Here is a 17,417-nt window from a genome sequence, read left to right as displayed (position 1 = left end):
TGATTTATGCTTTTTTTTATGCTCATGCCCCATCCTTTTTCCTTTCAAGGAACCCGAGGAGCCCTACTGATATCTCCTCCTCTCTGTCCTATCCTCACAACAACCCTGTGAGGTGGGCTGGGCTGAGAGCCTGTGACTGGCCGCAGAGCACCCAGTGGTTGTGCGGGGACCAGAGCCCAGACTGCCCGAGTCCCAGTCCTGCTCTCTTCACCTCTGTAGGCGCTCTGTGATCAGTGCAGCCCCCTGGAAGCCCACCGTGAGGGAAGGACATGGAGTAAAAGGGGGCAGAAGGGGAAAAGAGAATGGCAGAAGAATGAAGGTGTGGCCACCCCACTTTCACCTGTAACCTGGTGGGGGGGGGGGCGGGGATACCAAGGCCTGTGTCTGGAGCAGCCTTTAGGTCCGTGTCCATGCCTGGTGCTCTGAGGCCATGAAGCTATTTGGAGAATGGACTTCGGCACCATCATGGAATCGCTCCAATAAAGCTCAAAATAAAAGCTGCAGTGCATCAGGAGCTCCACAGTCCTGGGACTTGCTGCCCTGTCCATCCACACACGCAGGCAGGCCCATGTCACTGAGAAAGGAAAGCTGCCTGCCCCTGCTTGCTTTGGAGGGCTGTGCAGTCAAGGCCAGTGTAGAGAGCCAGACGCAGGGAGGGAGACTGGGCTGGGGGTGCCCATCAGCGGCTCCAGGACAGCAGACCAGCTCTGCAAAGCGCCCCCTGGCCATGGTCTTGGAGATGATGCACAGCACTCACGTTCTCTAAACATCCATCTCTGAGCTTTTGCCATTTTTAAGATTCATATGTTATTGCTTTCGGGTTTAAATTTTTTTAACTGCCGTGTATCACCTTGATGCCCTTTTTAGCAAATGAGGCGATGTTGCAATTTGAACATTTTTTTAAATAATCAAATATGGCTCAGCCAACCATGGATCTGACCCATCCCAGAGAGCGCGCGCGCGCGTGCACACACACACACACACACACACACACACACACACAGGAGCAATGTCAGCAAAACCTTGGATGGGCTTTTTGGCAGTCGTAAACTCGGCATATCAACGGCCCAGCTTCCTCCTCCCACTTTCCATGGGCGCAGGGGACACTGCCATTCGCCTGCGCTGGTCCAGCTATGCAGAACTGTGCCTCTGCTCTCCTCTTGAGAGCAGATAGCAGGTTTCATCCTTTCTCCTACGTTCCCAGGAATTCTTCCTCGGCTCCCTCTCCTGATTAGTTCCAGATGCAACAGCTCACTTCTGTCTAAATTAGATACTTTACACTTGGCAGACAATGCCAACCAGCCCCCCCACCTGCTCAGCCGCTCGCCCTCTTTGCAAAGCATCCCCCCCCCCCCCTTCCCATGCATCTGCCTTCCTCGCTTTCCCCAAGGTGTTGGAATCACACTAAACACCCCGCTGTGCTGGCAAATAGAGTTGTGCTCGCGCGTCTTTCCACGAAACCTTGGCACCCATGGATTCGGAAATGGCAGTCAGCAGTGCTCTCCAAGAAAAGCAAGAGGAGGGGGGAAATTGCCCAATCCTGCACTGTCCAGGCCAATTTTCGCAGTCCTCTCACCAAGAAATGCTGCAAATTGATTTATCCTGGGGTGGGGAGTCCTTTTTCTGTGGAAGACTCATTCCTCCTGGGGGATTCTGTGACGGCAAATTCTGGCAGTGTGGAAGGAGTAAGAACTCAGAGGGGCTAAGGCCTAGGGGAGAAATCCACAACAGACTCAAACGAGTTTGGGTTTTGGTGCAATCAGAAGTGGCTTCAGTCACATGGCCTTGCCACCCATCCTGTTTTGGCCTTGTGGCACGGGGAGCGGTTTGTCCAAGAGAGCCTTTGCACAAGCTCACATGCTCAACTACAGCCACGGGCTTGAGAAATTGCACATTTTGCCTGCTCTTGTTTGCATTAGGAGCTGGAACAGGACAAGTTTGCATGGCTTGACAGTAAGAACCACGCTCTTGTATGTCCTTGAAAGCATCTGGTTTCTTCACGGAGCAGACAATGCTATGAAATATGCCTCACAAGCTATGGAACACACAAGTGGATTGAACAAAGCCAGTCTGCTTTTGGGGATTCACCTCCTTTCCCTCACTCCTTCTGCCCTTTCTCTCTCTCTCTCCCCACTGACACTTTACTCCTAACTCAGCTAGACTGACTGCCAGGGAGGGACAAATCAGTCTCGCCAGAAATTTGAACTGACCTCAGAGACCTTTTGAAATTTGCTCAGGAGGGGTGCGGGTGGCCCAAGCCCTGTGTTACGTGGCCATCCTTGGTCAGAGAGCAGCCTGCATCGCTTGGTAAGATCACCACCTTCCTTTTCTCTTGTCTCACTGACTTTGCTCTACCTTCATCCTCCTCCAATGTAAGGGCATTTCTCTTTCTAGTATTTTCTTGGCCATGTATACCCACAGCCAGCCTAGCGAGGACTGAGCCTGCTCCGTGAGCGTGTGCCCCTTGTCTGTCGCAAGGGAGAAAGTGGGAAAGCAAGGCGGAATGCAACGGAATGGCATATACTGAAGGGGGGTCTGGCTGGCACTCCAAACTGGCGCACCCTGCACTGCAACATTTTGTTTGATTTCTCACTCATCCACAAGAGAGACATTTTGTATTTCTTGAAAAGCCCCAAACTAGATATCTTTACCAGCTTAAAATTGGTATGTACAAGAACTAAGGATAAACACCCCTGGGAATTATGTTTAAAGTTTGCAAAATCAGGGCTTAAAGGCTGCAAACCTGCACACTGTTGCTTGGGAAGGATCATTCAGTGAAAAGTCAACGAATGCTGAGCATAGGAAGCTGCTTATCTTGAGTCATGCCAACCCATGGAGCTCAAGTGGGTCAATGGACTGACTCATCACATGGCAGCTTCCAGAGTTTCCAAGAGAACACATGCGTCACACGCAGAATCTCCCTGGTTCAATGCCTGGAATTTCCAGTAAGGGCTGGGAGGGACCCCTGAAAGCTGCCTGGTCTGGAGAGCCGAAGCCAGTTGTGTAGGTAAGAGGGGGGCAGAAGGTGAGCCAGAGGAAAGTCAGTGTGTTGTTTGTTGTTGTTAGTCGTGAAGTCGCGTCCGACTCATCACGACCCCATGGACAACATTTCTCCCAGCCTTCCTGTCCTCCACCATCTCTCAGAGTCCACTCAAGCTTACACTGACTGCTTCAGTGACTCCATCCAGCCACCTCATCATCTGCTGTCCCCTTCTTCTTTTGCCCTCTATTGTTCCCAGCATTAGGCTCTTCTCCAGGGAGTCCTTCCTTCTCATTAGGTGGCCAAAGTATTTGAGTTCCATCTTCAGGATCTGGCCTTCTAAAGAGCAGTCAGGGTTGATCTCCTCTAGGACTGACTGGTTTGATCACCTTGTGATCCAAGGGACTCTCAGGAGTCTCCTCCAGCACCACAATTCAGAGGCCTCAATAGTGGTTTGGAAATGCTGGAATGGGACGCTGGAGATCTGGGTTCCAGTTGTCCCTTGGCCATGAAGCACACGGCATGACCTTGGGCCAGTCTCAGCCTGACCTACCTCACAAGGCTGCTGTGAGCGTAAAATGAAGCGGATTGTGTCGGGGTCCCGGTCTTGGGGTTGCCATCTGGCCAAAGGACACAACACAGGCTGCTTCTGTGCCTTCGGCAGCAGCCTTGTCTGCGGCAGTCAGCAGTCTTTCATGACAAGGTGCAAAAGAGCAGGAGGGGCTGAAAATGTTGGCAGACCCAGAAATGCTGATTGGTAGGGCTGTTTTTCCAGGACTCACTGGAGAAGAGCCTAATGCTGGGAACGATTGAAGGCAAAAGAAGGAGGGGACGGCAGAGGTTGAGGTGGCTGGGTGACTGAAGCAGTCGGCGTGAGCTTAGGTGGACTCCAGGGATGGTGGAGGACAGGAAGGCCTGGAGGAATGTTGTCCAAGGGGTCATGATGGGTTGGACATGACTTCGTGACTAACATAATACAGTTCAACAGGTGAGCCCGCCCCCCCCCCCCCCCCCCCGTAATCTGCATGCACAGGGAAAGAAAAGCCCAGCTCCGCAATCACTGTATGCTGTGAAACGGTTAGATGTTATAGAAGCTTTTCCAAAAATTAAACACACACTGGCAATTTCATTAATTGTCTCAGTCTGTGAGCATTTCCATTGCCACTAAACTGTGGACTTAGTTGCTATTTTCTTCAAAAATGGGGTGCAGAATTTGGCACCTATTAAAACACACCTATTAAATTAATTGGCTTCCTTCACCTGAGATTTGAGCTGAGGAGTGGCAGATCAGTATTTCAGATGGGGGGGTGGGTTAATAGGGTTCCCCTCCAAGATGGGTAACCCAGTGCATTCAATGCAGCATCTCAACTTTGTCCCAGAAGGGGGAGCGGCCCTTGAGGCGTCCCCTGTCACATTTTGGCGAGAAAGGTAACCGACGCAGCGATCTTGCTTTCCCTTGATCAAAACTGGTCCAGCAGTGCTGCATCCATACTTGCTGGAGTGCGAGGATGGTGGGACTTGTAGTCTGACGGGCCCTGGCTCGGGGAAGTTGCCCGAAAGGGCCGTTCTGGACTTTCTGGCTACGGTGACCGCAGGGTTCCTTCCCCGCTCCCCTGGACAACGGAAAGGTATTTCCTTCCTTCTTTCACTGGACGCTCGCTCGATTCTTCCCAGCCTCCCACCCCCTCCAGGAAGGGGGCGGCTCAGACGGGCGACGTGCGCGGACGGATTGGCGAAGAAGCCGGCTGCTTGGAGACCCGTGTCCGGGTGAGCCGGGAAGGAACCAGGCGAGCGGAGGTGGGAGCGCGCGGCGGGGGCGCGGAGGGGCTGACCGACTAGGAGGCGAAAGGCTGGACGGGGACGGGTGGAGGGAATCCGGGGCAGGACGCGCGCGGAGGGAGCCTAGACGGAGAAGAGGCGGGCGGGCGGCGGGCCACCCACGGGACTAAGAGGCGGCGGCGGCGGGAGCGGGAAAAGCCGCGGGGCCGGCGCGGGAAGCCTGGCTGGCCATGGGCGCCGGGGGCGGAAACGGAGAATGGGGAGAATCTGGGAGGGGGCTCGGTGGCGGCGCCGCGCCCGGCAACCCCAGGGCGGCGGCGGGGCTCTGGACTGCCCCTTGGGGGGGACGGGGCCGATGCTTAGGAGCCTCGCTGCCGAACGCGGCGAGTTGCGTGGAGGGCGCGCACGGGTGGGGAGGCACTGCGAGCCAGCAGCGATCCGCCAGAGTAGCGAGCGGGGCCGGGCGAGTCTTCGGGGTGGCGGAGCCCCTCGAGGAAAGAAGGCGGGCTCTGCGGCCCTCCCCCGCCACCCCCCCCCCCGTCCCGGGCCAGGGCTGCCTGCCTAGGCGAGCACGTGGCCGGTCCCTTTCCTAACCCGGAGGACGGCGAGCGCGCCCTCGGCCGCTTCCCAGCGAGAGCCCTCGGCTCTGGCCCCGTCCCTCCGCCGCTGGCCCCCCGCCCCCGGGTCTCCCCGACCGGATCAGCCGCCCGCGCTCCGACGGAGGCGCTGCCAGCCCAGGCTGTCTGCTCGCTGCCTGCCTGGCTCCAGGCCCCGTGGAAAATTTGCGTCCCTGGAGCCAGGCTCTGCGGCGGGCGTGGCGCGCCGCCTCCCTCGCTCGCCCGCGCTGCCCATCCATCCGCCCGCCCGGCCCTCCCCGCCCCGCCCCGCCCCGCCCCGCCCGAGCCATTGTTCGCTGGCAGCGGCGGGGCAGGTGCGAGCCGGCCTGGGCTGCGGGACCGCGCAGGCGGCGCGTCCGGTGGCGGGGCAGCCCGGAGATCAGCGCCCCCCGCGCTCGGACGTTGCCGCGGCGCAGCTCCCGCCGCCCTCCCCGCCTTCGCCGGTTGCCGCTCGCCCGCCACGCCCTTTGAACTCCCGCTGGGTAGGGAGCCGTGCAGCCCGAGTCACACACTGAGGAAGAGGCGCTCGGCACGTGCGCAGAGGCACTCCCCGCTCCTCTCACTTGGGAGGGCAACCCGGGCCACGCCAGGGGTTTGAGGGGCAGTGCTGCAGATCAAACTGCAGAGGGACCCTGCAACGGAAAATGGGACTTGGGGTTTGCTGCGTTTGATGGCAGCCACACGGAGGGAGAAAGGTGCCCCCTGTGTGGCCTGGGGAGGGTTTGGCGCCTGAGATGAGAAGAGGTGGATTTGAGGAGGGGCGAGCCTCAGGCCCTCTCGTGACAGCAGAATTTAGCATGTGAAGCAGCAGTGTCTTTGAGTATGTGCAGAGTGCCTTTCATTCTTTATTAGCAAGCTAGCCCTGCAGTAGGAGGAAATCTGTGCAAGAGAATCCCCAGTGCCGCATTTCCTGCTTAACTCCATCACAGTGGCGGTGGGTGTAAAGCTGAGGGGCTGTGGGGGGGGGGCACCTCCTTGGCTTGTGTGCGCTCCTGATCTAATCCCAAGCAGGATGTGCTGAACCTCGAGGGTGGTCCTAAGAATAGCAGCCACAGTGGGAAGTGAGCCCCTGTCCCCATCACACACAGATTGGCGAGGACGGCAGGAATGCTTCCTGGAGGTGCGGTTTGGAACCCTGCCTGCCAGAGGAACTCATGGGAGCTTTCTTTGTAAGCCGGAACCTGGGCTAGAGGTTCTACATGCCTGTTTCTGGAAGGGAGTTTTGCAGCCGGCCAGCAGCGGCTGCGGCTGGTAGGTGGGATGCAGATGATCAGGGACAGCTTCATACTGGTTCGGACTACAGGTCCATCTACCCAGTATCATTCACTGCAACCCAGAAAGGCTTGCCCTAGCAATATCTGGCTCTTGAAAGCCTTCAAAGTACTGCATGCAAATGTACTACCGTGGTCCAGATTTCCGTAACACGCACTGGTGCACCCCCGCCACCCTCGACACCCACACATAGGTGGGTTCTGCTTTTGGCTCTGAGGCTGAACCAGATCTCTGTCTATCATGGACTTCAGTCAAGGCAGCTGTATGCGAAACATGAATAGATTTATCATTGTCAGAACCCGTTAGTAGTTGCACTATAAATGCCCTGCCTTTTGGGCCAAGATCAAGTGTGACGGCTGTTCATTGGTGCCTCTGTGCTCCAGAGGAGCGGGGGGGGGGGGGGCAGAGATGGCTTTCCTGGCATGTTACAGAAATACCCCCAGGGGCTTTCAAATTGGGCTCCCCTGGCCAGCCATGCCACAGCCCTGCAGCTGATTCCACCCAGAAGGGAGGGGCTCTCCACTGATGCACAAAGCCCTCAAACCTGCGCAGCATTGTCCCAGCAAGAAACGGATTTTGGAAAGGGAGTCCTTCCATCTCTCTATTGTTTATTTATTTATATTTCCATCCCAGCTTTCTGTCCAGAAATGTTGCTTCAGGCAGTTAAACCGGGTCTGCAAATGCAATGTTTATTAAAATAGGGCATAAAAAACAAGCAAGTTAAAAGTGCCTAAGCAAGATGTTCCGGATCCGGGGAGGGGCCCAGAAAGGCTCTCTCTCGTATCCTCATCAAAAGTGCCTCAGTGGTACTGAGGGAAGGGCCTCCACTGAAGAGCTTAAAACTGGGCCAGAAGGCATTTTTCTGGGTAACTCAGTCCCAAGCCACAGAGGGCATTGCAGGCCCTAACCTGCACTTTCATTTGTGCCTGGCGACAGATAACTTAGAGGGCTTGCTGTAAGAAGGGATCCTCGGGGTCCCAGTCCGTGGTCAGCAGCCCAGCCACAGCAGTCTGGATGCTAACGTCGTGCCCTCCTCAGCGTCGCATAGTTAGAACAATACACAGGGTAAAGTGTTCATTATGGGGAGCAGGAGAGCCCACGCCTCAGCTGTGATGCCCCCTGGAAGCGCTAGGGCAAGCTGTGCTGTCGACATCAGCCCTACTTTGCAGGATTGTTGTGAGAGTGATGGAGCGGAGAATTGGAAAAGCAGGGTCTCCTTAAGCGCTTTTTACATCCTCCAGGAGAAATGCTTCTCTGCAGCTTGCAAGTGGGACCTGCCTGAGCACAGGAGAAGAGCAAGTGAGCAAGCGAGCCCATCAGGACCCTTGCTCGCAGAGGTGCAGTTCATGGTGCGCCCTCCGTGCCCAGCTGTAGGTTCTTGGCAGCTGAACGGGAGCTGAGAGAAGAATTGCTGCAAGGTGGAGCAAAACCTCTGCGGCTTTGTGTCTTTGGGGGCCCATGGATGATTGATTTGCGTTTATTTATTTATTTGAACCCTTTCTATGCCGCCCCATTCGCAAAAAGCCTCGGGTCGGCTTACAGCATTAATAAACCAACATAAATAAGCAGTTATATAATTAGACTTAAAAAACTGGAAACATCTCGGCACGTACATAAAAACCCAATAAATACAGTTCATAAATTAACAATTAAAATAACTTTTAAATAAAGAGGTCTTGGCCTGGCGACGAAAAACAAATAACGACGGCGCCAGGCGAACCTCTCTGGGGAGCATGTTCCATAGGTGGGGCGCCACCGCAGAGAAGGCCCTCCTCTGGGTACTCACCCTCCTAATATCTTTCACGGAGGGTTCCTGGAGAAGGGTCTCTGCTGCCAATCTCAAGGGGCAGGAGGGCATATATGGACACAGGCGCTCCTTTAGATATCCAGGTCCCAAGCCGTTGAGGGCTTTATAGGTGATAACCAACACCTTGAATTGGGCCCAAACTTCAATGGGGAGCCAGTGAAGCTGACGGAGAACTGGAGTTATATGAGAACAACGCCCAGTCCCCGTCAGCAACCTGGCAGCTCTGTTTTGCACCAATTGAAGTATTTGTTAGATTAATGTATTATATTCATATTCTGCCTTTTCCTAGAAGAACCAAAAGTAGCACACTTGGTCCTCCTCGCCATCTTATCTTCACAGCAACCCTGTGAAGTAGGCTTGGCTGAGAGGCCCAGGCTGTTCTGAAGTCACCCCGTGAGCTTCACGGCCAAGTGGGGACTGGAGCCCTGTTCTCCCGGGTCCCCAGTCCAACACTGGCCGCTGCCCCAGGCTGGCCGAGTGCCAATTTAGTACTCCAGTCACGATCAGCAGAACTGACCTTACAAAGGGGAGGGGGAGGGGGAGGGCGAGGACCATTCCTGCAGCCCTGAGGTCCTTGGAGAAGGGGACGCAAGCCATCATTTCTGTTGTAGTCCAAAGGCAGTGCAAAGAAGTATGGATGAGCTCAACCATGGGGGCTTAAACCGAAAGCCCACCGTCTATGTAAGACTTTGGACAACTCTGAAGGAAGCCATGACTGGGATTTAAGCAGCTGCTTTCCTCTGGAGCAGAGCAAGAGTCAATCCAGAGTCAGACTGCTTGATCTAGCCTACGTGTGACCTTTGGGAACCAAGCTCTGTCTTAACATGGGAGATCCTTGAGCAGTTCCCCATGATTTTTAAAAATAATATGTTATTAATTTTCAATCTGAAATGCAACCAAACCAATACTACATCTAAAACAAAAACATATACAATTAAACATACAATTAAAATAATTCTTAAAAATACTGTGCCCCCTGCCACCAGGACCAAAAGTTGCATGTTTACAATTAAAAAAAACCCCCTCATTCGAACACTCTCCCCTTCCAAAACTGCAGTGATTCTTTTGACGGTTCAAATCCCTTTTTAGAAGACATACTCCATAAATACACCTCAAATGTCATGAAACCTATTTTTCTTTATATGCCCTCTTCTCACTGTATCATCATGGCCATATTCCAGACTTCTCTATACCAATCAAACTATTGGTAATGATAGTTTACTTTGCAGTTCTTCACGACGATTAACCTCGCAGCAATTATGGAACAGTTCCCCATGATTTTAACGTTGATTTCAGTGCAGCCTTTCCTAACACGCTGCGTGTGGGCAGAGGCTGCAGTGCGGAGGGGTCCTCCTGTCAGAGCCGAACCCCATGCCCAGGAATCTCTTGGGGGCGGCTTTCCAGAGGTGGGTGAGGCAGAAATGCCCACCTCATGTAGCTTCTGACAGCACGTAGGCCTTGGGTGGAGCCCTTCGGCCTTCTGGAAAGGGGAGGAAAGCATCACAAAAGCTGGGAGCGGAGAAAGGGGCATGGCCATCGGGAAACTCGGGGCGGGGGGGGGCTCTACACCTTAGCTGCTTCCCCAGTCTGTGCCTCTTTCTGTCTGCGCCCCAGCAGCTCCTCGTTCCTCCCCATTTCCACCCATTAAAGCCAACTCCTCAGCATCCTCGAGTCAGTAGGGGGGCTTGCGGGGCTCACGTGGCTGCCCCGCCCAGGCTCTCGCAGCCCTTCATTGCCCTCCCTGGCGTCCACTTGGGACTCCATCGAGCAAACATGGCAGCGCAGCCGTGTCAGCCTGTGAGCAGGCGACTGCATGCGAGAGGGCATGTGGAACACCTGCTCGAGCACGTCGCGGAGGCTTCCTGCTGAGCCGGGGGGGGGGTCTTTCCTGGCGGCATTGTCTGTACCAGCAACTGGGCAGGACAGACAGACAGACAGACAGACAGCCCAGGCTGGCAACTGGCGACCGCCACTTCCCTGGGGCACCAGCCTGAGAGGATGGAGACAGCCACGGCATCAGAAGTAATGAACCGCGATGGGGCTGTTGCTGCCACCACCACCCCCACCCCATTTCTGCTCCCCAAAACGGACACCTGTTGGGTCTCTTAGAGTGGCGGGTGGCCTTCTCAGGGCAACTCGGCTCCTCTGGCCCTCCCCTTCAACTCCGGCAAGTCATACTAGCAAGAAATCCCAGCTCTTGACTGGATGGAGCTTCCAGTTGGAAGCAGGCGGAATTTAGATGCCAGGCAGCAAGCACGCAAAATTACGGGCAGCGAGCTTTGCACACAGTGATGCGGCTTTGTCCTGAAAGTGGAGGTTAAATTGAATTAGCATCTAATTTGAGTGGAGGGGTTGAGATCCAAGCTTGCCTGGAAGATGCCTCTGTCTCATTTAGATCTGCCCACATAGTCCTGGTAGAGGGGGCAGAAGGGTCTCTGCACGTGATCAAGTGCATTCTTGTCTTGCTCATTATATCACATCAACAGTCTCCACCCTGCTACTAAAAATAGATGAGGAGAAGCCTGGATTCTGCTCCAAGGGCTGACCCAGAGTTCCAGCTGGTGCCAACGTCCTCCTTGGTTTCTTTTCTTCCCATTATCACCCCTCCTTGAGTGTCAGGCCTGCCTTTTGATTGCCCGCTGGGTGAGCGAAATAGCCCGAAAGAGGGGGTCTGCCGGCCTGCTCCAGAAGGGCAGAGGGCACCCCTGGCGGGGAAGCGGCAGACATGGGACTGCTCCCCTCTTTGCCTCCCATGGCCTGGCTCTTTTGGATTGCCACGTGAGGAGAGTGGTGACCTCACAACTGCTGCCATGGCAACCCATGATGAAGTCACAAGCAGAGCTGTGCTATAGCAAAGAAGGAAGCGGGGGGGAGAGGAGTGTGAGCCGGCTCCCTGGCTGCTTCACCAAGTATGTTCCCGGAGTTTGATACCGCTCTGCCCTAACACCTCCCCTGCCCGGCCTGGGGTTTCCTGTCTCCCTGCAGGATGCATCCATGCTGGAGGGACTCCTGGGGACCAGCGGGCTGGTGAAGAGCCCACTTTTCCACGGCAGTCCGGAGCCGAGCGAGCAGCCATGCTGGTGAAGGAGTACCGCATCTGTATGCCCCTCACCACCGAAGAGGTAAATCCCGGGCGCTCTCGGTGACGGCTGCCCGGCTGCTGGGGGGGGGGGGGCGGGGGCGGCTTGATTCCATGCAGCCAAACGCGCCCCCAAGCTTTGTCTGGATTCTGGGGAGCTGCTTTGTGAGCTCCCTAGAAATGGGCAACAGGCAGGGATGCAGCCCCCTAGTTTTAAGAAGCCAGGAGCTGGAGGCGCAGGGAGAGGAATTTGGAGTTCAGGGTAGCTCAGAGGTGGGTTTGCACACCTGTGGTCAGGAGACCATGCGTAGGTAAGGCATAGGGCACCTGCCTAGGATTGGCAACTGCGGATTGCCAGAGGGTTTGTCCATAGAGGTCAGGATTGCAGAGGGGATCCAGGAATATTTGGTGCGGGACAGGTAACCCAGAGTCCTCCAGGTGTGTTTTGGACTGCAAGTCCCATAAGCCTCAGCCAGCATACCCAGCGGTTGGGAGTTAAGGGCACTGTAGTCCAAAACAGCTTGGAAGGCCCGTTTGCCTGTTCCTGGTCTAGTGTATGCTTGAAGACTGCTCTGTTGGCAGAGAGTCAGTGACAGACCTGGGCAGAAGGTAAGGCAGGAAAGCCAGCCAGGTGGAGAAGGTGAGCAGAGGTTTCCCTCACCTGGAAAAGCAGGCAAGAGAGCATAGTGGTGCAAAGGATGCCCTCCGGTCTGAAGCAGGACACTGCCTCTTGGCAGACATGGGTGGCCCCACCAAGGCCCAGGGCAGGTAGCCCTTGCGTGAGAAGGTCTCACAGCTGCCTTCCATTTCAAGCCACCAGAGTGGTCTTGTGTTCTTAGGCCTCGCTTCTGGAAAGCCTCCAGCGGCCAGAAAGGAGGACAATAAAACCTGCTTCTCAGTAAAGGTGGACAGAAAGTAGATCTCTAGAAGTTTTGTACTTCTGCTCCTAGCATTCCTGATCATTGGCTGTGTCACGGGGTCTTCGGGGTTTCAAGGCAAGATTTAAGCATAGTTTCCCCCAGTCTCATCCAGTTTTCCATCCAGGGATCTGCGTGGCACAGTTCTCTCTAGTGTGAACCTCTTCAGCACACCCATAAGAGGGAGCTTGTTCCCCCAACATCAGCATCTCCCTGCAAGCAGAAAGCTAACATGCCGATAGGAAAATGGACTTCCTAGCCCTGTGCGAACTTTTCCATAAGCAGTGCCCTTCGAAGCAGGGAGCCTCCACTTTTCTTGAACTGCTGAACTGGCTCTTGGGCCCAGCCAGTCTCCAGATCTCTCCACTTGGAGCCCTTTTCTTTGTCTCCGCACCAGCAGAACATACTAGCTCTCTCTGCCACAGCCTCCGTCTTGTGCCTTTCCGTGCAAGCAGAAGTGATCAATGTGAGATCTTCTCACTGTAGAAAGGTGTGAGTGTTTCCCTGCGGCTGTGTTAATTGCCCAGTTCTGGGGTGTGTGGTTGACGGCTTGTGGTCCTTCTGTTGCTGAACTCAGCGCTGTTTCTGGCGGTTCCAGCCCCGGCAGAACTGAAGCGGTAATTGTTTTTCTGCGTGTGCTAGGCTGGATGATGGGCGTGCATGTGTGTTTCTCAGCGTCAAGCGCGAGGGCTCATTAGGCGAGGGCTATTTTCTTTCCCATGTTAAGTCTCCATAAGGCCAGCCTCCCTTTCAGTATAAATTGGGAGTGGAGCCTGCAGCTTTCCCTGGGGGACCACAGGCTGCGTGGCATAGATGCCCCAGCATCATGGTTATGCCGAGAACTAGTTTGCTGCTGACTGGATGAAAGCTGCTGAGGATGCAGTGGCTGGATTGGGACAAGGCTTTAGAAAAAGTCAGTTCGAGCAACATAGACATACTAGCGGGACAGATCCAACCTAAACAAGCAGTTTTAATCAAAAACTCCTTCGACACTTGCAAGGGAAAATACATTGCCCCAAACAATTTGTGGGGATTCTTTCCGAATTCAGCTTGAAGATATTTAGATGTGTCCTTTCGAAGTCTTGCAGCTATTTTCCCCATTTTTGCTGCTATAGAAATGATGTGGCCCAAGGGCAGTTGGTGGGCAGGTCCTTGGCTCCCGACTGCCTGAAGTTGCCCATGCTGGGTCAGGTGTGATCCTGGGTGCTTTGGCACATCAACACAACGGGGGCACTTTGCAGGTGGTGAGTGTCTTTCCATTGCAAACTGTTATTGATATGGGATAAGATCCAGAAGAGCTTTGCGTGGTTTCGTCACCTGGGCCAAGTAACTGAATTTTCTTTTTCTGTTCTTTCAGATCAGGACTCTCAGATTACAGATAAGTTGTCCAGGTTCTCTGCAGTGGCTTTGTCTGCTGCAGGCTTTTGGTGAAATAGGATTACTAGAACTGGCTAGTAATACTCCAGGATTATGTTTGTCTTTTTCTGAATATTGATATAATTGCATACTTCATGTGCACCGATCGCATCTTTTGGATGCTCACCTTTGAGTGTAATACACTTAGTCTATCTCTCAGTTTGTTGTTGTTGTGGCGTGCCATCAAGTTATCGCTGAATGGAAGTTCTCCTAGACGCCCCATCCATGACATCTCTGCTTAATGGTTCTAAAGTCAAGGCTGGGCCTGCCTTCGTGCAGTCCATCCATCTTGTGTTTGGTCTTCCCTTTCCCCTTCTGCCTCTGGCTTTCCCGAGCCTTATAGTCTTCTCCAGGGGGTCCTGGCTTCTCATGATGTGCCTGAAGGATGGCAGCCTCAGCACAATCATTTTTGCCTCTAGGCAAAGCAAGATCCAGGACCCCCTTGTTTGTCTTTCTGTCAGTCCAGGATATTCCCAAAGCTTCTCCTCCAGCACGATGCTTCCGGTTTCAGATCTCAATTTAGCATCCCGAAAGGAAAGCAGGCACTGTGGTTTGGATGGGATTTTTCCTGGAATGCTCTGGTTGCACAAAGCCCAAGCTTTGATTCCCAGCACTGCAAGTTAACAGGGCTGGAAAGAACTTTTTGGAAGACCTTGGAGAAGGGCTAGCAATCCGAGTAAATCAACCAGATGCCCCCGTCCCAATGTGTTGTACTACAGCTCCCATCATCCCTCATCATAGGCCATGCTGGTTGGGGTGATGGGAGTTGCGGTGCAGTGCACGTAGAGGTTATTGGGTTGGCGAGTGCTGGGTGGCCAGTACCAGGCCCAGATGGACCAGTGGCTGGCTTTGGTGCACCTGCGGACTTCCTGGTGGAACTTGCTCTGGCACCTTTGAAGCGGGCGTGGGCCTTGCGGCAGCGGGCGCAGAGCAGACAGTGCTGCGGCTGCTGCTGATCACAAGGAGCCCAGAGGCCTCCAAAGTGCTCGTCTCCATTTCATCCTCCCCACAACAACCCTGTGGGGAAGGTTGGGCTGAGAGGCAGTGACTGGCCCAGAGTCAGCTAGTGGGTTCCGTGGGGACTGGAATCCCCCAGCCCCCCGTTCAACATTGCAGCCAAAGCACCTCGATGGGTTTCTTCCATTTTGCCCTGCTTTTTCCCAAGATGCACTGCGTGAGTCTCCTTCCTTCCATCTCCTCCCATGTAGTCGCAGTTCTGTGGGGTCCCTTGGCCAGGAGAGGATGGTGCCTCTGTGAATGTCAGGATCAAGTAGGTGTTTGTAGCTGGCTGCACGCGGGGTGAAGAACCCAGCTCTCCTGACTCCCAGGCCTGACTCTGACCACTGCACCACCCAGCTCTCCCCAGCTCCCACGTTATTCTCACAGCAAACCCGGTGAGGTGGGTTCGGCTAAGAGTCGGCAGCTGGCGAAAAGACACCCTGGGAGCTTCCTGGCTGAGTCGCAGTCCAGCACTCTGACCACTGCACAGCACTGCCTTTCACTGTGGATAACGAGCAATACCGAGTGGTAGGACTGGGTGCCAAGGCACGGAATCATTGGGGCCTTGGGGCCTAGGGGGAGGGCGGCCCGCTTGCTGGCTAAGCCACCAGCCAGGGTGCCTCAGCAGCTCTGCTGTGTGTGTGGGGGGGGGGGGTCGTCAGCTTCATAGCGGCCTCCCTGCTCCACACAAGGACTGTCAATCACGCAGCTTCCTGCCTCCTCACGTGAAAGGCCTTAGTTGCCGTGGCAGCCTGCGTCATGGAAACTTCCTCACGCACAGGTCTGTGGAGCGGCAGCAACTAAAGGTATGCCACGGCACTCGGGAGAGTCGGAACGGCTTTCCCTTGGCTGCCCCGCGCGGGCTGTGCGGCCCCCACCCTGGCCGCAGAACGGATGTTGGCAGACTGAACGCACACCCCCACACACGCCACCCCACCGGGAGAATGGGGACCACAGAAGCCAGCCGAGCTCGCCGGCCTGAGCCGTCCTTTCCGCAGAAACAGGAAACAAGCAAAGGCTACGACCTTCCTCAGGGTGGCGTTTTGGACTTCAGTTCCAAACAGCCCCAGCCAGCAAGGCCAGGGATGGAAGAGGATGGGAGTTGCTTGGGTGGGCTGCCTTAAAGGGTCAGAAGCAGCAAGGCTGGGGAGGGGAAACTTTAAGGAGGTGGCGGCACATCAGGGTGTGAACTGGGCCACCTGTTCGGAAGATGGGGCCATTAAAGAGTCAGTGCTGCCTTTGCCCGTGCTGAGTGCTGAGTAAGGGGCAGCTGCAGTTTTGCTTTAATGCTCCACGGTGGTGACCACCTGGCGTTGCTCTCAGGCATTATGGGAAAATAAAGGGTACCAGGGCCCACTGACTAACCCTGTAAGGGGCTCACTCGACAACCTAGTGAGACGCCTTCCTACCAGTCCTGACCTTGTTGCGATTATAGAGGGAACTGCAGGTTCTTGCTGTGCTTGTTCCTTTAAAAGTTGCTAGTCCTCCTTGTTGCTTCGATACTCGAGTGGGACTCTTGGTGGGACTCCTTGGCTAATGCAAACTGCCTTTCGGATCGTCACTTTTTTCCTGCCTTATGCAGGCTGTCTCCTCGTCACGCATTTCCACATCTCACAAGGCAGCGGTGTGCTGTGCAGCTGGGGCTGGCCTCGTGTGTGCAAGTGGAAGCTGCTATGCACAGGCTTGTGCTGTTCCCCCAACTTCCATGGGGCAGTTTGGACTGTGCAGGGCTGTGTGGATCGCACGCGGGGGTGTTTAAGGGCCGGGGGGATAGAGAAAGCGGATTCCTGTACATTGCACTGCTTGCGTGTGTCTCCGCTGGGGGGACTCACAACTGACTCCCCTGGAATTTGCGATGAAATGTCACCTTTCTAATTTTATAAGGTACCGTTCCGAGCCTTCCCTAAAGCGGAATGCTTGTCCTTGCTGCTTCCTTTTCTGCAGGCTCTCACAAGACGGGCTGCCCGGCGAGGCCTGGCTTCACCCCCCAGCACGCTGCATCCCCTTCAGGCCAGCCCTAAAGGACTCAGTGCCCTGGACCTGGCACTGGGCGAGTCCTTTCTTGTCCGTGTGTTCTGGACTGTAAGTCTGGAGGCAGGGGCGACCCCATGTCACTGTATAAAGGAAGCCGTGGCCTTGAGTTTACACAAGCCGAGCTGCGCCGTCAAGGACAGGACGGTTTAGACCTCAGCCATTCATAGGATTGTCATAAGTCAGCAATGACTTGACATCGAGTAACAATGAAATTAAGCTGCTCGGGGATCCCTTCTGGCTGGCAAGCAGGATAAGAATACTTGTAAGTGTAAACCCAGCCCCTTGGGCCAGATTTGGTCCATCTGGGGCCCCATGTGGCCCTTGGGAGTTTCCCAGACGGCAGCACCCCTTTCCTGTATTCCCACCCTTTCCTCCAACGGCTAGTTTATTTATTTATTTTTATTTATTTATTAAAACATTTTTATGCCGCCCCATTCGCCGAAGCCTCGGGGCGGCTTACAACACTAAGTTAAAATAATTATAATATAAATCAAAAATATAAACATTAAATTAAAAA

General features: G+C 54.7%; 1 protein-coding gene across 1 annotated transcript in view; it reads left to right on the top strand.

Annotated features, from left to right (window-relative positions):
- The first annotated feature begins 4,712 nt into the window (after positions 1-4,712).
- LOC123025226 (cytoplasmic phosphatidylinositol transfer protein 1-like) overlaps positions 4,713-17,417 on the top strand; it is a 51,039-nt gene continuing 38,334 nt past the window's right edge. The window contains exons 1-2 of the mRNA XM_044433776.1: positions 4,713-4,777; positions 11,441-11,577. Coding sequence (XP_044289711.1) covers positions 11,530-11,577 — 48 coding nt within the window. The 5' untranslated portion in view covers positions 4,713-4,777; positions 11,441-11,529. The remainder of the gene's footprint in view (positions 4,778-11,440; positions 11,578-17,417) is intronic.

Source organism: Varanus komodoensis, unplaced genomic scaffold, assembly GCF_004798865.1.
Source record: "Varanus komodoensis strain SLA01 unplaced genomic scaffold, ASM479886v1 scaffold26, whole genome shotgun sequence".
NCBI lineage: Eukaryota > Metazoa > Chordata > Lepidosauria > Squamata > Varanidae > Varanus > Varanus komodoensis.
The sequence above is the reverse complement of the archived record's forward strand: the minus strand, read 5'-3'. Positions and strand labels throughout refer to the sequence as shown.